General features: G+C 30.2%; 1 protein-coding gene across 1 annotated transcript in view; it reads left to right on the top strand.

Moving 5' to 3' along the window:
* Pi3K92E (phosphatidylinositol 3-kinase 92E) overlaps nt 1-21,897 on the top strand; it is an 83,125-nt gene that overhangs the window by 47,728 nt on the left and 13,500 nt on the right. The window contains exons 9-16 of the mRNA XM_075381413.1: nt 1,463-1,600; nt 3,068-3,343; nt 6,874-7,017; nt 7,938-8,207; nt 10,967-11,155; nt 15,039-15,181; nt 18,635-18,786; nt 19,541-19,714. Coding sequence (XP_075237528.1) covers nt 1,463-1,600; nt 3,068-3,343; nt 6,874-7,017; nt 7,938-8,207; nt 10,967-11,155; nt 15,039-15,181; nt 18,635-18,786; nt 19,541-19,714 — 1,486 coding nt within the window. The remainder of the gene's footprint in view (nt 1-1,462; nt 1,601-3,067; nt 3,344-6,873; nt 7,018-7,937; nt 8,208-10,966; nt 11,156-15,038; nt 15,182-18,634; nt 18,787-19,540; nt 19,715-21,897) is intronic.

The raw sequence follows: 21,897 nt of genomic DNA, 5'->3' as shown, positions 1-21,897 counted from the left end.
ACTTCAGTACGAAATCAGTGGTTGCAGTGCAAAATTTGTTTCGCCATAAGTACCCAGATAACAAAACATCAGTATTAAGGTTAGTTGCAAAATTTAGAGAGACTGGTTCTGTTAATAACAAGGAACACAAAAGATCGGCGTCAGTGTTGAATTCAGATACAGTCACTGAAATCAAAGACCGATTACTCGCCTCGCCAAATAAATTGATCAGACGTTTGTCTGCTGAAATTAATTTGTCTAAATCGACCATTCATCGGGCGACCAAACAATTACAATTACGACCTTATTGCATTCAAACGGTTCATGAACTTCTTGAGCACGACAAAGAAAAACGGCTATAATATTGTCAACGGTTCCGTCGATTTCTGTGTGAGGGAATTAATGTTATGGATTCGGTCTTTATCACAGATGAAGCACGGTTTCATTTGGATGGCTATGTAACAGCCAAAATGGTAGAATTTGGAGTGCTGAAAATCCCCACTTTTATCACGAAAAACAATTACACCCACAGAAGTTGGGCGTGTGGTGCGCGATATCGCGGAAGATAATAATCGGTCCTGTTTTTTTTCGAGTACACCATTAATGCAGAACGATATCAGGATATATTATTTCAGTTCATTGCACTCTGGGAAGAGGAAGACAGACACTGCCGGCTACAACATGATGGTGCGACATCGCACTTCGCAGGTTCAACTTCTGATTTTGTCGAGGAATTCTTTGGTAATCGTGTTATCGGTCGAGGCTTGTGGCCACCAAGATCTCCAGATTTGACTGCGGCGGATTTTTTTCTATGGGGTTACCTCAAAGAAAAAGCCTACAGCAACAAACCACGAACACTTGAACAATTGAAAGTCAATATTGAACAAGCTGTATTAAATATCCAGCCACAAACTTGAAAATAGTTGCAAGAAATGCTGTAAAAATAATGGAATCTTGTATTCAAGAATACAAATGGCGGCCACTTCCAACATTTACTCTAAATGTAAGGTAATGGATGGTAATAATAAAAATTAGATTTACACATGCCTTTTTATTATTTCAATACCTACCAATATAAGGGTGGGTTGCATTCTATATGGGACACCTGTATGTATTAATGCACCAGCTTTATTACTTATATTTACCACACCTAAAATTTTATTTCTAGAGAGTGTATAGTAAACAAATTTCTAACAAAATGCATGTTCAATAAATGTATTAAGGATTAGTTCAGTTGGAAAATGCAGTTTTGGTTGTAGGTTGTAACAATTAAAACCATTGTCTTGTTAAAAATTAGCATAATTTCATTATAGTTTTTATATTTTGTTATTTTCTTTATTTTTTTAGCCAGAAGTGATAGAATTATTATTTTTACTTGATCTGGATACTTTATGTGTTATATGTTTTTAAGTACATTAAGAACTATAAATAGCAGCGATAAAAAGTTAAAATTACTTATTTATTATTATTATTATTTTTATAGATACCATGCAGAAAACACTGTGGTTTATCCATCTACAGAGAGAATGTTGGAATATGCAAAAACATTAAATCAAAATGATCTTAGGAATGAGCCTTCTGCACGTAGTCAGTCTACAACAAGAGATTTAGAACAAATCAGGTAATTTTTTTATAATTATAGATTTGTTTAGTTTCATATGTATGAATGTTCTTCAAGGTATAAGTTTCAATCCCATTTACAGACAAAGTGTCAGGCTCACTAACAGGTTCTGCAGATGTTATGGTATATGTAGCCTGCACCCTACTGACTAAACCTCCACCTCACCTCAATTTTATAATATTATGAATCCTGATGCTGTAGCTTATACAGACATCTCTAGAAATGTTAATTCTGTTGGTTGAGCTTTTTTATGGTTGGCCTTCCCATTATCACCAGTATTTTTATTGTGGAGATGTATGCCATTAATAAGGCCTTACATGTAATTAGACCAAGATTTTGACATGTTCTTGTTTGCTCAGATTCCGTGAGTGCCTTACAGGCGATTAATGATGTGTACTCCAAACACCCTGTTGTCCATGAGATTCAGTGTGTTATTTCGCAAATGAATCACTGTAATACATCACTGAGCTTCTGCTGGATCCTCAGCCATATTGGGATTTCAGGTGATGAGCGTGCTGATGATGCAGCAAAGGAGGCTCTTTCCAGCCTTACTACTCTACTAGACTCACTCATGGGTATCTGATGACACAAACAAGTGTTTATTTCAGCTATTCATGCAAATTGCTGTAAAGTAGATTGTAATTTTAATTGAGATATATAATGTGATATAGCTTTCTTTATCACAACAAATATATCGTGTCTGAGCGATGATAACGTAGAAGCGTTTTTCTTCCAGAAAAACAAAAAATAGAATATCAGACTAGTGATGAGTTGCATATTTTATAAATTTAATCTTCTTATTTCTTTTAATATCTAAATAAAAAAACTGAAATGGGTGTAATGAATATGTCCTGTAATTTGATTTTTATTTAATGCAGTTTATATTGTTTCTATACCTAATTAATTTAATTTACTAATTATTGAATTGAAGACTATCCATTGTTCATTCATAGAAATTTTAGTGATAAATTGTAGATTATTTTCCATTTTATTGCCTATATTCATCAAAATTGATGTTATTGTAAATAAAATTTAAAGTGTATTAAAAAAAGATCAATAAACGATTAAATTTAATTTATTAAACAATTAAATTTTTTTATTAATAACGATTTCAAGTACCTTATTTTTCAATTAGTAATTATACTTATCACAAAAAAAGAGATTTCTTTATTATTGGGATTTTCGTTCTTCCAGACCACATCTAGTCCTTCAGATGAACGGCATTGTACTAAACAGATCAGATCAGTTGGTTAATATAGAGATTTAAGTTGAGCAGGAATCGGTTAAATGGGAAACTACAGTACTATCTGCCCTTTTTATAGTATTCTAATTCATTATTTATTCTGTACTGAAACTTTTGCATTTTGCATCCTATATGAATAATTAATTGTGTTCATTTTTAATTTTAAGATACATTTTATATCATTTGTATATATTTTTTTACATAATTATATTATTTATTTGTAGATTGGCAGCTGAAAAAGATCCGTTACAGGAAATGCATGAACAGGAACGTAAAATGATATGGAGTTTGCGGCATGATGTATTAATATTGGTACCTAATTTATTACCGAAATTATTAGACTGTGTTGAATGGAATGATCATAGAGAAGTAGCGGAAGTTATGTCTTTATTAGGAAGGTGGCCACAGTTACCTGCTGAAAAGGCTTTAGAATTATTAGATTACGCCTATGCAGATCAAGCTGTTAGAAGTTTTGCTGTTAAGTGCCTTTTCAATGTCAGGTAATATTTTTGATTTGTATTTAATTTTTTTAAATAAACTAATCTTTTGTCATTGATATTCAGTGGTGAATATTATTGATGATAATTATTAATGTTTAATGATAATCTTAAAATATTTTTTATTTACATATAAGCTATTAAACTATGTCATTATTATAGATGACATCAGTGTTCATGTTGCACTGTTCTTCCATCTAAGTTATTGCTGAATGTTTATTTAATTTCTTCTTACTTATTGGATTGTGAAAATTTACATTTAATAGTTTATTTTATACTTGCAATAGTTTGCTAATTTTTATAATTTTATTTGTTTTACATAATATTAAATTAAGTTTTTATTTTGTTTGAACACTAAAGTGTTAAAGAATTAACACTTAGAAAGTGATATAGGGTTTTATATTGTTAAATTTATAATACAGGGTTATCATAAAAGAATGGTGCGGTTTCAGTAATTCATAGGAAGATTGTAGGAAAATTTCTAGATGTTATATTGATATCCCTGAAAGACTCCAACCCAAAAGTTTGTTTACCAGCTGTTGTAACCACAACGTCAGTTCTTATATTGTTTTAGCAGTGAGTTTAGCGAGTTACTATGTTCTCGGATAAAGACAAAGCAAAGTGTTTTATTGATGGCCGATTTAAAATCCGTAATTTTAGTTCAACGTGCGTTTTGACGTGAATTCGGAACAGATCCACCACACAAAAATAACATAACACGTTGGTTCCAACGATTCAAAGAAACCGGATCGGTTAAGAAACAGAAATCAACTGTCAGACCAAGTGTACCAGACGAAACGGTTGAACTAATTAGACAATCGGCAATTAGAAGTCCTGTGAAGTCCATCCCCCGTCGAAGCATCGAATTAAGTATTCCAAAATCAACAGTTCACAAAGTTTTACATAAAAAAACTGAAATTACACGCTTATGAAATCCAGATACTGCAGGAATTGAAACCCGATGATGGTATAAAACGTTACAATTTCGCTGTTGAAATGTCGGACAGAATAAGTGAAAACGAATCATTTTTAGACGATATAATTTTTACAGACGAAGCTACATTCCACGTGAATGGATGTGTTAACAGACACAATTCACGAATATGTGGTTCTGAAAACCTACACGCAATTATTGAGAAACAATGCGATTCGTCTAAAGTTAACATTTGGTGTGGTGCGATGAAAAATCGTGTAATAGGGCCTTTCTTCTTTGCTGAAAAAACAATTAATGGAGTCGTGTATCTTGACATGTTAACCAATTATTGCTTTCCTCAACTCGAAAACATTCATCAACTTCATTTCCAACAAGATGTGCTCCCTTGCACTTCAATGCATCGGTCACAGACGCTTTGAACGAAAAATTTGGAGATCGATGGGTAGGCCGGCAAGGACCCGTACTTTGGCCTCCAAGGAGTCCAGACCTGACACCTTGCGATTTTTTCTTGTGGGGGTACATCAAAAGCGTTGTTTATACACAAAAAATTCACGACCTAAACCACTTAAAAAACAGGATTAATGAAGCAATGACAACCATTAACGAAGAAATGTTAGGAGAGAAGTTGAGTATCGTTTGGACATTTGTCTAGCGACATATTGAAATTTATTAATTATGTAAAAAAATGTTTGAGACGACAAATTTGAAAAATAAAAAACAAACTGTAAGTAATTCTGTTTTAATTTAAACCATGTTCAAAACCGCACCATTCTTTTATGATAACCTTGTATTTTCTAATTACTTTTAAGTATTGTACTGTTTTAGAATAATTGTTTTAATTATTCCAAATATTCTTTACTATTTCTATTTTGTTACTTAATGATTGAAATATACGCATCAGTTTTTGCTAAGTTCCTTGACATGTAAGATTCTCTGGCAATGAGTGGGCCGATATAATTAAGCATTATGAAATATTGATTGAAAGCAGTTTATATTGAAATTGTTAGCCATTGTCAACAATATTCAATTCATTAAAGGATACTTTTTTAATATGGAATGCGTGAATACTAGAAAACAAACAATGAGAATAGGATTCAGTAGAGTAATATCTGCACAAAAGGAGAAAGAATCATTCCAAATAAAATAGTATGGATATTTAAGTATCATGTTAACAGAAAATTGCAAAAGTGAAAATTAAGTAAAAAATAGGAATAGAAATAACTAAGAAAGCATTCAACAGACAAGAGACAACAGACAAGAGTTATTGCATAGTAAGATGGAGTTAGTCTTAAGTGTTATATAAGTGTATAGTGTAATAAAAAACAAGAGAAAAATAAATTAAAAGAAAATAGGGCAATTGTTTTATTTATACTAGCAAAACAAGGTGAAAAGAAAGAACTGATATTTCAAATGTGTTCATGGAAAAGACAAGAAGATTAAATGACTAGTAAAAAATAAAAAAGTAACAAGAAAAAGGCAAAAGAATTAGAACAATTCAGAATAGAAAAGCTATCAGATGGAAAGTTCCATGAGATGAGAAGAATTAATTAAAACAATATTAGAAGGATTAATTGAGAGAATAAAGAAGAGAATTTGAAAAAGGTAAAAATTGTAGACAGTTAAAGGAAATTAGCTATCGGTAATTTAAATAGAAAAGAATGGTTATGAATTTACTGGTAGGTATGCTGTCAGGAAAAATAATGTCATAATGACGGATATTATAAGTTTGAAAGCATTAAAAACGTATTTTCTACATAGTCACCTTTGTTTTCTAAGCATTTCCAATATCTAGGAACAAAGTTTTTAACACTTTATCATGATTGGTTTTCAACTAGTCACAATCTAAAAACCATTGAGAAAAAACCCTTTTTTTTTTTTAGGTGAAGAAAGACAGTAGTCACTAGGTGCAAAGTCCAGGTTACAAAGAGTGGTATCAAATAATTTCCATCCATAATGATGAATCTGCTCGACATGTGGACAGTATTGTGTAAATGTACATTATCATGAGTGAGAAAAACTCCTGATAACAGCATTCCACATCGCCAAGATAGACTCCTCCAATTCTTTCTGAACGACTTTTATCATTCATATATCTTCACTTAAAGCAAAACTCTTCCCATAAAGAATCATATCTCTTTCCACTCTTTATAAGAGCATGCAAATTCTTGTTTTTACTATTGGTTTCTTTGAGAGTAATGATATTATACTCTACACCTAGACCTTGTGATAGTATGTAACAGTGTATTCAGCTTTGTAAAGAAGGCAACATGAAACTCACTTCACTTTTTATTTTCCTTAGTAAGCATGGTATGGATGGTTGTTATTTTCTGAAAATGGCTGTATTGTTTTGCAAGAGTGATTTAAAAACTCATGTCAGCTTACCTTCCACCATTACAATGTTTATGACACATTAACATAAATATTTCAACCGTCCTTATATTTATAGATGTAATTATATATTCTTTATTAACTTTTGGAGCAACTATTTTATTTAAAAAAAATTGTTAGTGATTATTCTCAGTCTAAGCCAGTGTGCGATATGTGTCATTGTGTTGAATTCATTTTGAATATTTATATAATATTTGTCTGTTCGTTCCAGTGATGAAAAGTTGTCCTTGTTCCTACTGCAGTTAGTGCAGGCTTTAAAACACGAGTCATATTTATGCTGTGATCTTGTCGAGTTCCTATTGAAACGTGCGTTAAACAACCAGAAAATTGGTCATTATTTATTTTGGCATTTAAGGTAAGATTACTTTTATATGTGTTTACTTTTCTCTTTTATTTTTCATTAAAACAATTTTTTTCACTTTCTTTTGTCATTTTAGAATTGTCAATTTTTTTTACTCCTTCATTGATAAATGAAACAATCTTTCATTGTAATTTGAGGAATGGAGAGTTTGTTCACATGTGTATGAGAAATATGTGACTGCTTATTTTTTTAAAAATAATATGAGGAAATATCTGTGAATAGGTTACGTTAAAAAAAAAAAATACTAAGTAATATATATTAATATGCTTATCTGTCATTTATAAGTGGAGACAGTATAAATTGACTTCTCTTAACAGATGGCAGAAATTGTCAGCAGATTTAATAGAAATTCTTTTTTAGCGTCACACTTTTTCCATTTCATTAGTTAAAATTATGATACTATGTACTTACAGTACACGAGTATAGTGTATATTGTTATACTGTACAATATTTTCTCAAAATATATTGCTCAGTAAAAAAAATTATAAAATCTTTGAGAATCAGAATAAAATTTTTATTTAAATTATTGTCATAAAACAGTTTAAATACTTAAAACAACAGATAGAAATGCTCTAATTGATAATCATACAAAATACTAATTTTTTTTTATACCTCTGACAGAAAAGTTATGAAATGTTCTACAAGGAAAGCAGGGGAAATTAGGATATGTAATCTCATATTATTCTTACTTATTTCTTTAAATTAAATTGAATTTGGTAGTAAATAGTAATAAGTAATAAGAATAATATGCTTTAAAACTCTATAGTCTGGTATAAACCACAGTTTTTTCAGTCAAATGAGTTGTAAGGTATAATACGTTCAAGGACAAGTTCTTTTCTTTTATGATGTCTATTATAAATACTCTACTGCTTTCTTTTAATTCTTGTTTACAATGAATAGTATTTATTTTCCAGGTCTGAAATGCATGTAGCATCGGTGTCTGTTCGTTTCGGTTTAATTCTGGAAGCATATTGTCGTGGAAGTCAAGAACATATGAAATCTTTAATGAAGCAAATGGATTTCTTAGATAAATTAAAAACGGTTTCAGATATGGTTAAACAAAGAAAAGATAAAGAAAAAGCTAGAAATTTTTTACAAGAAACTTTAACTGAACCACACTGCGTCGATGCGTTTTCTTCTGTTTCAAGTCCTTTAGATCCAAGTTATAAATGTAAACGAGTGAGGTTTGTTGTATTTGTTTTATATATGAATTATTATTTTTTTTTTATGTCATTTTAAAATTAATTATTACTAGTTTTTATTTTTGAATAAAAGTAAATGTGGCCTTAGACAGAATACAAATTTTAAACAATACACTCTACAAATATTTTGCAAAATTGTAAAGCTGAATTTCTCAAGAATGCGTGTTATGATTTGTTTTTGTAAAATTTTAGTATGCATATTATTAAGTAACAGGCAAAAAAGAAGTACAACCCTCAAAATTACAATTTATAATTTATTCATAGATAGATTTTTATGTTATGTCTGATGAAAACTCTATATTCAAGATTAACCACATGTATCAATTGAAACAAACGTATCATGTGTTAGCATGATTCAGTCCTTTGTGTTACGTCTGAATTTATTTTCCAAGAATAAGGATGTGTTAATTGTAGATACTGGTTTTGGCAAATCCATGAAAAATGAATTCAGTTGAAATTTCTCCATCCTTTACTTAATAATAATTTAAAATAGTAAGTTTAATGAATAAATTTTGCAAAAATGGGAATTCACAGAATCAAACCCAGCCCCTCAGATCCACTGTCACTGTTAAATTTCGATTTTGAGGATGTAAAAAAATGTTCAACTAGCTTTCTTGAAAAAAATTTTCGAAAATTATCTTACAGATTGGATTGTCAGTTGCTATCTTGTTGAAGATTACAAAAAAAATAGAATTTTGAGCTCTATACATCGCAGTGGTTTTCATGAAATGAAAGATCATTTGTTATTTCATTTTTTAAAAATCTTCTATTAATGAAAAAAGCATTTCCACTTTGCGAAGCAGTCCTGGCTTCATTTGAAATGGTCTTTAATATCCATGACAAGTTTGCTTTAGTGTCATCAATAGTCTCAAAACGCCATCCTTTCATCAGTAATTTTAATTTCGGAAATAATAAAAAGGTCGTAAGGAGCCAGGTCTAGCAAGTAGGAAGGCTGAGGAAAGCCAGTCATCTGATTTTTGACACAAAATTGATGAATTGACAGAGCTGAGTGTGCAGGTGTATTGTCATGGTGAATGAACCATGAGTTGCCTTGCCACAACTCTGGTGTCTTTTCATGTAACCCTTATAAAATGCCTTGATAGTATTCATAGTTCTTTGTTTCACCTTGAGGCAAGAATTCAAAGTGATCAATTCCATTAAAATTGAAAAAAATACAGAGAGCATCACTTTTGGCATCTGACTGACTTGCTTTCTTGGGGCTTGAAGATCCTTTGCCAATTCATTGTATGATTGAACTTTTATCTCAATGTCATAGCTGTAAACCCAGCTTTCATCTCCTGGTTTGATCCTTTGCATGAATGTTTCATTGTCATCGGCTTGTTCAAGAAGTTGCCAACAAACGTCCAATTGATGTTCTTTCTCCTGTTTGGTCATCAAACGAGGAACAAACTTTGATGCAACTAAATGCACGTTCAATTCTTCAGTCAGAATGTCGCAATATGATGCAATCAAGATGCTAACCTTTTCTCCAAGTTCTCCAACAGACGATTGGGAATTTGCACGCACTTGATCATTGATTTTCTGAACACGGGTGTCATCAGTTGAAATCAAAGGTCTTCCTGGTCGAGGGTCACCTTCGATTGACTGACGTCTGCTTTTAAATCTTGAAAACCATTCATAACAATGGGTACAACCAACAACATCATCTATGTAAGCTTGTTTCAAAAGTTGAAATGTTTCTGTGAAAGTTTTCCCCAGTCTCACGCAAAATTTTACTTTTTATCGTTGCTCCTGAAAATCGCACATTACAAAAATCACTGTTAACACTTACATGTTGCACTTAACAGTAACAGGAAACCAAAAGAGATTTCAACAATCCTAGAACATTTGGTTACAGAGGAGGTTGTGCGGAACACAACTGCTAACCATCCATCACTAAATATCTCCATTGGTGCATAATTAAAAATGTTCAGTTTTCTGAACAGACCTTGTAATTGGTGTTTAATGTGTAATTTCCCACCACCATGAAATAAGTTCTTATTTTTATTTTTTTAACGCAACTGTAGTTGGTGGAATTTATCATCATTTAATCCATTGACCTTAAAGGAGAATGAAAAAATATTAGTTACTGAATTATGGCACTATCTGTAACATGCTATTTCTCAATGAAACACATCTGAATTTTATTACAAGAATTTTTTTGTTATCACTTTATTTTGAAATGACATTGTCAGAATATTCAGATCTTATTTTTTCCTTCAGAAAAGTTTAATTTTTTTTTTTAAAGAAGTATAAAATTGAATTAAAAAACTAGAAAAATCAGATTTCAAACATTACAAACTATGACTGCAATGTCATGGGTAAGAGTCTACTTCCAGATTTAAGGAATTTACTTACATAATATGTTATAAAATTAAAACATTTTTTTTTTATTTAGATTAATTTGAGGTTCTGATGTTAATAAAAAAAATAGTTGAAATATTTTAATGTGTGTTCAAGTACAAAATTTTCATTATTTAACAATCTAAACAGCCATTTAGTTTTAAATTCTACGATTTTCTTGGTAATTAATATTATTGATTACTTTTTGATAATTTTACTATCAAATTTTAATTTGATTGTTAAGGGTTCCTCTAGACTTACATCTTTAAAATAAATATATTAATTCAACAAGGAACCATCAGATTTCATCCTTGGAAGCCACTTTCACAAATGTTATCTCAAATATTGTTTATATTTTCAATGCGTTAACTAATATAATATTTTTGTTTTGTTTTTAGATTAGAAAAATGCAGAGTTATGGATAGCAAAATGCGTCCATTATGGTTAGTTTTTGAAAACGACGATCCACATGGAGATGACATATATATCATTTTTAAAAATGGTGATGATTTACGGCAAGATATGTTAACATTACAAATGATCAGAATTATGGATAAATTATGGAAAAATGAAGGTCTTGATCTTAGGTGAGTAAAAATATCACAAGTTAAAATTTATTGTTTAATAAGGTAATATCCATAATTGATTCATATGGTAAGATTTAAAAAGATATGGCTAATGAATCACGATTACTTCCAAAAATTCATGTAATCAAAAAGTATATAGTAATTTTTAACATTTGTAATGATTAGAAGATTTAGTCATGTGAGATATAAGATGTAAGATGTTGAAATAAAATTGTATTTTGTCATTACTTTCCTAAAAATGTTTTTTTCGTAACATTAGTTTGTTGCAATTCATACTTAACAAAATTTATTGATTCTACTTTCACTTATACTTATAAAGGATACCAGATTCAGAATGTAGCCATGCTTACAAGTTGTAGTTTAAACACAGTTAAAAATATACAAAATAATGTACAAAACTTTAATAGCATTTTTAGATGATACAACTATGTTATGGTCACCTCTGCACCCCCCAAGTTACCATTTATTTTATTTTAAAAAAATCAACAAAACAAAAAATAAACACCTGGGAAGTAAAATTTATATTTCACAAATAGTGGTTGAACTTTACTGAGCATTTCATTCTTAAAATAACTTTGCCTATTTAATTGTGAATCAAATCAATAAACATCAGATAGGTAATGTACCAACACGATTTAAGTGAAGAAATGTATGGTAAATCATTTGTAGAACATAACCAGGATAAGCCTGCCATAAATTACAACAGATATACATGTAATGTATTTTTTAATTGGAGTCATCAGTCGACTGGTTTGATGCTATTCATCGTTCCTTTCTGTTCTTTGCTAATATTTTAACCTTTACATAATTACTACATACTACAAAGTGATTTTTTAGTTCTTTTACCCAATTTTAAATGTAATTTAAGAAAGGGAAATTTAGGTGGATTAAAAAAATGTATTTGTTATTTACAAAAGAGATGTAATAAAAAGCTATTACTTACATAATTTTTAAAGAATATGCTCAAAATGCCCACCCCTTGCGGTTATACACGCACAGACTCTTTTCAGCATATTAGCAGGAACCTTTTTTAAGAGTTGCATTGGAAATATTTGTGATTAAGTCTGTAATATTGACTTAAGTTCATCAATAGTGTGAGGATTGTTTTTCAAGTCCTTGGACTTAATATAGCCCCACAAAATGTAATCAGGAGATGTCAGGTCTGGTGACCTTGGAGGCCATAAGCCCTTGCTTATTATTCAATCATCAAAGAACTCTTGCTGAAAATCCATGGTTTCTCGAGACGTGTGGCATGTAGCGCCGTCTTGCTGAAACCAGCAATACCATTCTTGAGGTTCCAGGAGGGACACAAATTGGCGCACAATATTACTGTATACTTTACCATTTACTGTCTGTCCGAATGATGAAGAAGATGAAGAATGATAATGAAAAATGGATGGGTCTGAAAATATATGGGTCCGACTATACAATGAGATATCGCAATTTTTTTTTTTTTTTTTTTTGACCACACACCAATTTTTTCAGGATGCAAAGATTTGTCTTGTAAAGCGTTAGGATTTTCAACCGCCCAAATTCATCAGTTTTGACTGTTCACATAACTGTCGAGATGGATCCAAGCTTCATCACTAAAGAACACTGTGTTTAAAAATTCAATTCCGTTATCGTTTACGAGAGTCCTAAACCAACGGCAATATTGCAATCGCTTATTTAAATCTGGAGTCTGAAGCTCTTGGACTAATCGTATGCGATATGGATACAATTTCAATTTTTTAGCAGCTTTCTGAACACTCGAATATGACAAATTGACTTGCGTGGAAAGTTTTCGTAAACTTTTCCATGGAGAATTGAGCAATCTTTTTTCACTTTCTCTAAAACGTCATCTGTTAAGCAAGTTGGTTGACCACTACATTTTCTCTCGCAAACACTACCTTTCTCTCAAAATCGTTTGCTAGTCTAGAAATTGACATTTTTTCTGGTGGAGGAACACCAACAAATTTAATTTGAAATGATTCTTTTACACTCGCATACGATTTCGTAGCAAAATATTGTTCAAGAATGAAAACTCGTTCTATGGTAAAAGACATTGGTCGTGTTTGTAACACGACCAGAAATGGCACAAAAGTTTACACAGCTCAAGGAGAACAACTCACACTGGTTTATCTATACGTTCAGTAGCGCTACCAACTTCATGTCATGAAACAAAATTTCCCTTTCTTAGAAAAAAATTACCAGACATTAACAATTTGGTAACAGGACTAAAAAATCACCCTGTCCATCCTTAATTATCTGTTTCGTACATTTCAGTTTTTGTTTTCCTTTACAGCTTTATCTTCCACTCATCCTTCCATCACCAGGTTAATTAAAACTGATGTAATGCATAGCCCACCAATATGATTTATCTCTATAAAATTCTGCCAGAATTTTCTCTTTTCTACATTTCAAGTTTTATCAACCCATCTACTTTTCAACATACTTTAATCATACAAAATTTCAAAGCCCTCTGTTCTTTTCGTTTCTGCTTTTCCTATTGTGCATGTTTCATTACCATAAAATGGTGTTCTCCTTGCTTGAGTTAATCTGCTTTCAAATTCTACATTATTTCATTCATTTTTTAAATTCTAGTATCTGAATAACAAATTCTTCCACTTGTGTTATATTATGATCCTCTTCCTCGATGTCCTCAATAGTTAATTCCTTATTATCCTTCTTTTTTGATATTTAATTACCTTTGTTTTATGCTTTTATTTTTAGGTTGAATTTTTCTCCTAATAATAAATCCATGCCATTCAGAATATTTGATTTTTGACAAAAGAACAATGTCATCAACAAATCTTAAAATTCTTTATCTTCCTGTTAATTACTGTACTACTATAAATGGGTAGATGATGATAAATGCTACTACTGTATACTTTTTCCATTGTTAAAAATATAATTACTACATGTTTTAGATGCATTGACATAGCAGGCATACTTAAGTCTGAAACAATGGCGACAGAAAATGAGAGGATATGGGTCGACAAGTTTCAGAATGTTAGTTATAAGGAAATGAAACTACTAGATGGCAACATCTGTTGCTTTGTGCAACATTTTGTTTTTAAATTACATTCCAGCGTGCAGTATGTTTCAGTTTTCTCATATTATAATAAACTCTTATTATTCCAACTAAGTGATCCTTTTATACTTTTCAATATATTCAACCCAGATCATTAAATCATGAACAAAATGAGTTCATTTCCCTTCCCAAATGTTTGCTTTAATATCACTTTTATTATAAATAAAAATAACATTCCTTGTTGAAGTAAGTAATACTTGTTATTACTTACTTCAAATACCTTGGTATTTGAATAAAAAAGAAAACTTTTAATAAATTTACAACAAAATAAATAGAAAAAAGCAACACCATGTCTGTTATATAAATAAATAGATTTACAATAAAAACAAATTATATATGTTCATACTATTACAAATTATTAACTAGTCCTTTGTGTACAGTAAATATTAAAAACCAATAATAAACATCATGACACCGTGTTACATTGCATATACAAAACATACATACGTTGAATAATTATATACAACAACTTAGCAATTTATTTTTAGTTGTATACGAAAAAGGTAACCTATTTAAGTGAAGCATGTAGAATGTTCATGTAGGCAGTAACAAACGTGTTAATTACAAAATTATTAAATCACTTAATCGGGGAACTTAAATACAGGTACTCTTCCAATTAGACGATGATACTTCTTGCAAAAAGTAGGTAATGGTTTATGTTCATAAATCAGCCATGAACATTTCGTCTACATGGCAGATGCTGGGTGTTAAAAAATTATATGATTTATAGCAATAAAACATTAAAACTTACGTTATTTATGTATGTTATCTATTTATTTATTTGTTTTAATTTTTTTTTTTATTATACAGGATGAATCCATATGGGTGTGTATCAACAGATAATAGAATTGGTCTTATAGATGTTGTTTTAAATGCAGAAACTATCGCGAATATACAAAAAGAGAAAGGTTTATTTTCTGCAGCATCAGCATTTAGAAAAGGATCATTATTAGGTATTTTTAATTTTTGTTTTTATGTGTAGGTATGTAATAATAAGAATTACAATTTAAAACAATAAAACATTTTTTATCATGAACACCTATTAAAATATTTCTTCTCTTTTTTTATGTGATTTTGTCCATAATGGTTAGCAGTAATATTCATTTTAAAATAAAAACTTTGTAATGACAAACTGAACCAAATTTTATTATAAAACGTTTTAATAATTTCAAAATATTTTCATTCATCTTAGAACTATTTTTGGTTCATGCTAATGTCACTTTATTTTACTTGTGGAAGATTTTTTTCTAATTAGGTAGAAACATCTTTAATTTATCGTCGAAGTATATTGGATTTGAATTATTCTTAAAACGTATTCTAATGTACATTTTAGCATTATAAAACTTATAAACACTATAAAAATATACTAAATGAACAACCACATTTTAAATGTAACATGCTTGTCCACATTGTAATTAAATTTATTTATTCATTCTCAAATTTTACACATTTAATTTCGCAATATTTGCATAAAATCTCTGTAGAGGTGGATATCTGTGCATGGAGGCTGAGATATTACAATAGTAAAAATAATTAATAGACAAACTTAAATGTAACCTATCAACTAGTAAACAGAATTTTTCAGATGTATATTACACAATCATTTCTTATTGTGGTAGTTCCTGAACTTAGTAATCCATTCTTTAATGTTATTTCTAATAGTTTTATTTCGTAAATTAATATTTTTCATATTTAATGGAAGATAGTTAAACACATGTATAGATTTTACTATGCTACTTTTTTGTATACACTTTTATTTCTGGAAGGGCAATTATTTTATTTCTAATTATGCAACTGGCTTCTTGTCATTTGATTTTCAATTCAGAATAATGGTAGATCAATGATTCTAGCTTGAATAATTTTTTTAATATTTAAAGGAGCTACATTATCGCTTTGGATGTTATCGTGGATGTTATAAAGTTTAATAACCTTTTTTGTAGATGTAACAAAGGCTGTTAGAAGGTATGCACCTCCCCACCTAATAATCCCTTTGCTGGCTATGTTCTGGAAATGCACGTATGCACGTAGTAAATAACTAAGAATAATTTAGTAGGCTTATCTTTTCATAGTTTACAAAGATAAATATTAATTACTTTGTTTTTTAATTATGTATTCTATTTGAAAGTACCATCAGAGAAGAGATTACAATCTATCATTCCTCCTAACTATTTTCAATTTTCTACTGCTCTCTTTATTTTTCTGTCTTTAATATGAGTACTTAAGTTCACAGGTATACTATTTTCATAAATACTAAAAGCCATTTATGTAGGCGTGAATACATTAATAAGAGGTAATTAATTACCTTAACCAGTCACTAGCTTAACCAGTCACTCATTTTACTTAAAGCTTCATTCCTGTTATTTTAAGCTGTTGACCAGTTCTGTCGTGTGAAAATCAGAACTGTGTTATCAGAATACGAATAAATTTTGCTCTAGCAGTTATAAAATTCCATTGATATATAATTAGTTGATATATGTCCACCTAATTTAAAAGTTACCAATAATAACAGCAACATCAGTAACTGAAGATGATTTTTTTATTTTGTCTTCAGTCATTTGACTGGTTTGATGCAGCTCTCCAAGATTCCCTATCTAGTGCTAGTCGTTTCATTTCAGTATACTCTGTACATCCTACATCCCTAACAATTTGTTTTACATATTCCAAACGTGGCCTGCCTACACAATTTTTTCCTTCTACCTGTCCTTCCAATATTAAAGCGACTATTCCAGGATGCCTTAGTATGTGGCCTATAAGTCTGTCTCTTCTTTTAACTATATTTTTCCAAATGCTTCTTTCTTCATCTATTTGCCGCAATACCTCTTCATTTGTCACTTTATCCACCCATCTGATTTTTAACATTCTCCTATAGCACCGCATTTCAAAAGCTTCTAATCTTTTCTTCTCAGATACTACGATCGTCCAAGTTTCACTTCCATATAAAGCGACACTCCAAACATACACTTTGAAAAATCTTTTCCTGACATTTAAATTAATTTTTGATGTAAACAAATTATATTTCTTACTGAAGGCTCGTTTAGCTTGTGCTATTCGGCATTTTATATCGCTCCTGCTTCGTCCATCTTTAGTAATTCTACTTCCCAAATAACAAAATTCTTCTACCTCCATAATCTTTTCTCCTTTTTTTCACATTCAGTGGTCCATCTTTGTTATTTCTACTACATTTCATTACTTTTGTTTTGTTCTTGTTTATTTTCACGCGATAGTTCTTGCGTAGGACTTCATCTATGCCGTTCATTGTTTCTTCTAAATCCTTTTTACTCTCGGCTAGAATTACTATATCATCAGCAAATCGTATCATCTTTATCTTTTCACCTTGTACTGTTACTCTGAATCTAAATTGTTCTTTAACATCATTAACTGCTAGTTCCATGTAAAGATTAAAAAGTAATGGAGATAGGGAACATCCTTGTCAGACTCCCTTTCTTATTACTGCTTCTTTCTTATGTTCTTCAATTGTTAGTGTTGCTGTTTGGTTCCTGTACATGTTAGCAATTGTTCTTCTATCTCTGTATTTGAACCCTAATTTTTTAAAATGCTGAACATTTTATTCCAGTCTACGTTATCGAATGCCTTTTCTAGGTCTATAACGCCAAGTATGTTGGTTTGTTTTTCTTTAACCTTCCTTCTACTATTAATCTGAGGCCTAAAATTGCTTCCCTTGTCCCTATACTTTTCCTGAAACAAAATTGGTCTTCTCCTAACACTTCTTCCACTCTCCTCTCAATTCTTCTGTATAGAATTCTAGTTAAGATTTGTGATGCATGACTAGTTAAACTAATTGTTCTGTATTCTTCACATTTATCTGCCCCTGCTTTCTTTGGTATCATGACTATAACATTTTTTTTTAGTCTGACTGAAATTCCCCTTTTTCATAAACATTACACACCAGTTAGTATAATCTCTCAATCGCTTCCTTGAAGATGATTAAAAATGTTTTAAAGTAAGTTGTTAAAAATTCTTTACTTTTTTAAATTTAGTTCAGTTTGTTGTTCTAAAAAATTATTCATTTGTATTTTAACTAACTAATATTTTACAAAGTTAAAAATCCGATAACTTATTAATTAGACATAATAAATTGCAGTTTTTTTTTATTTTATTCAGCAGAAAGCGTTTAATCCCAATTTACAGGATATTAACAATTACTCAACGCCGATTGAGTAATATATTTAAAAGAATAACTAATTAAAAGATTAGTTAGTAACTCTGCTGGTCCACATCTTATTGTGCTGAAGAAATGTTTCTGTACTGCCTCCAGATATATCAACTGTAATATTAATTAAAAACAGTGTCATGCATCGACAAGTACTTATGTCTGAATTTATTAAATTAGTTATATATTTTTATAAATTACATTTTTATAATATATTTTTTACCTTACTTTTCAGCATGGCTTAAAGATTATAACACATCAGAAAGCAGTTTAAATAAAGCTATTGAAGAATTTACATATTCATGTGCTGGATATTGTGTGGCTACATATGTGTTAGGTGTTGCCGATAGACATTCTGATAACATTATGGTTAAACGCACTGGTCAGGTATATAATTTTTTTTTTTGGAAGGGGAGTGTTTTTTTCTAATTATCTATCTAGAAATGAATTGTTTTACTTAATTTTTATTTCATAACATATAATTTATCACAAATTTATTTAAAATAAATTATCACCTTCTTTGCCTTTATTGTGAGGACTTATATGCTGCTATGTCTGTCCCTTCATTTTTTCTTTGATGATATTGCCACTTAAGCTAGAAGCTTGTGTGTAGGATATGGAAATGAAATTTTGTAGTGTATGAAAAATGCTATGCCTTATCGGGATTTAGACCTAGAACCTCTGGATAATAGGCCAAAGCGCTCTGTCACCGAGATCGGCGATCATTTGCATGTTATCACCAGTTACAAGGTCAATAAAATTTTCCATGTTGCTTACCAATGGAGAATACCTTTTCCACTGGTTTTTTGATTTACCTTCTATCGATCAAAAATAATTATGATCTCTGTTCTGATATCTTGCTGAATGGTAGCAGAATTATTTCAGCAGCTTTGTTTTTAACTATAATTTAGATGAATCATTCTTCATTCTATGTACAAATACCCATTTCTATGTAGAAAATGCCCAGCATTGTTTTTCCTGCATGAAACGATATTTTTATCTATTTTTACACTTAATCTGGGACCACCAATCATGGTCACCCTCATAGTTAAAACAGTTTAATGATTAATGATAAAAAAGTAATTTTAGTAGGATCATTAATTTTTTTTTTTTTTGTATATATTTTTTCCTTTTTTTGCAGTTATTTCATATAGATTTTGGTCACATACTTGGACATTTCAAAGAAAAATTTGGTTTTCGTCGTGAAAGAGTACCATTTGTTCTTACACACGATTTTGTTCATGTTATTAACAAAGGACAACAAGCAAAAAAAGAAGCAATAGAATTTCAAGTCTTTCAAAAACTGTGTGAACAGGTTAGTAGTTCTTTTTTTTAATATTACATCAGATTTTTATATGTATGTGTGTATAAGTTTTTTACAATAAGAGAGCTTAGCTTTTAATACCTAGCATGTTATTCCACCAAAATGTTTCCTGTTCTGTAATGCCAATCACTTTTAATGTTTTTTTTAAGTTTGTAAGTGTTTTTATTTATAAATTAAGATAGTTTCTGAATAGGGGATGGGCAAAAGAAACGAAAAAGGGGACTGATTTATTGAGTTTTGCACAAAGTATAATTTAGTAATTGCCAACAGCCAGTTTAAAATCATAATAGAAGAATATACACATGGAGAAACCCTGACAATACTGCAAGGTATCAGATAGATTATATCATGGTTAAGCAAAGATTTAGAAATCAACTGGTTAACTGCAAAGTATATCCAGGAGCAGACATTGATGCCAACCATAATTTAGTGATAATGAAATGTAGATTGGTATTTAAAAACAAGAAACGTGTCAGATGAATCTGTGAAATTCAAAGAAGCTTGAGGAAGAGGAGGTGATGATGATTTTTGAAGAGGACATCATATAGAAGAAGAATAGGAGAATGTTAAATTTCCTTTTTAACATAATTCTTAAATCAGCAGAAGTGAACTTAGGTGGAACAAAGAGAACTGGTAGAATGCGTTGGATATCAGAGGAAATATTGCAACTGATGGATGAATGTAGAAAGTATGAGAATGCTAGTGATGAAGGAAAAGGACTTATCAACAATTAAGAAATACTGCAAACAGCAAGTGCAAATTAGTGAAAGAGAGTGGATTAAAGAAAAGTGTTTAGAAGTGGAAAGAGAAATGATCATTGGTAAAATAGACAAAGCATACAGGAAAGTAAAGGAGAATTTTGTGGTATATAAGTTAAAATCTAATAATGTGTTAAATAAAGATGGTACACCAAATCATAATACGAAAGAAAAGGTCGATAGGTGGGTGGAATATATTGAAGAGTTATGCGGAGGAAATGAATTAAAAACTTGTTTTACAGAGGAAGAAAGAGTCAAAGAGGATGAAAAAGGAGATAAAATACTGAGATCTGAATTTAATAGAGAATTAAAGAATTTGAATGGGAGAAAGGCTCTTGGGATAGACGGGATACCTTTGGGAAGTAGAATTAAAGAAGGATGAAGCAGAAGTGCTATAAAATTCTGAATAACACAAATAAAATGAGCTTTCAGTCAGAAATATAATTTGCTTATATCATAAATTAATTTAAACATCGGGAAAGCGTTTTTTAAAGTATATGTTTGGAAATTAGTTTCCATATGTTTATATGGAAGTGAAACTTGGACAATCAGAGTACCTGAGAAGAGATTATTAGAAGCTTTTGAAATGCGGTGCTATAGGAGAATGTTAAAAATCAGATGGGTGGATAAAGTGACAAATGAAGAGGTGTTCCAGCAAATCAATGAAGAAAGAAGCATTTGTAAAAATTTAACTAAAAGAAGACAGACCTATAGGCTACATCTTAAGGCATTCTGGAATAATCACTTTGATATTGGAGGGACAGGTAGATGGGAAAAATTTTGCAGGCAGGCAACATTTGGAATATGTAAAACAAATTGTTAGGATGTAGGGGTATACCAAAATTAAATGATTGGCTCTAGATAGTGAATTTTGGAGAGCTGCATCTAACCAGTCAAGTGACTGAAGACAAAAAAAAATAGTGGGTAATAAACACACAAAACTTTTAGACAAAACTTGTGGAGATTTTAATTCTGAATTAAATAAGATTAATTCTAGTATAAGATAAGTTCAATAAAACAAAGAAAGGTTAGAATAATTTGAATTTTATTTAGAAATAGTGCACTATTTAGATAATAGTGCAATATTTAGAAATAGAATCAATTAATAATTTGTCAGAAAAGTACTAACTTAATTAAACAAAAACCAAATCCTTTTTTTTGATGTGAAAAATTTGTAAAAATAAAATTTACTGTTAAAAATTGCTATTAAAAAGAAACTGGAAATTACACAATTGTAAAATAAATAAAAATTATTATTTCAAAGTTGGTAATAAAATAACAACAGCTGATCAGCTATGCGCAATACTGTATTAATGTTTAAATCATTTTCTGAGGTTCATTAAGTATGTAGGGTTCTGTGAACTGTGCTGTCAGTGAAATCTTTGTTTGAGTTTAGTTTGAACATAATCAGTTTGC

This window comes from Lycorma delicatula, chromosome 13, assembly GCF_047948215.1.
Source record: "Lycorma delicatula isolate Av1 chromosome 13, ASM4794821v1, whole genome shotgun sequence".
Taxonomy (NCBI): Eukaryota; Metazoa; Arthropoda; class Insecta; order Hemiptera; family Fulgoridae; genus Lycorma; species Lycorma delicatula.
Note: the sequence above shows the minus strand (reverse complement) of the source record. Positions and strands in the feature narration are given on the sequence as shown.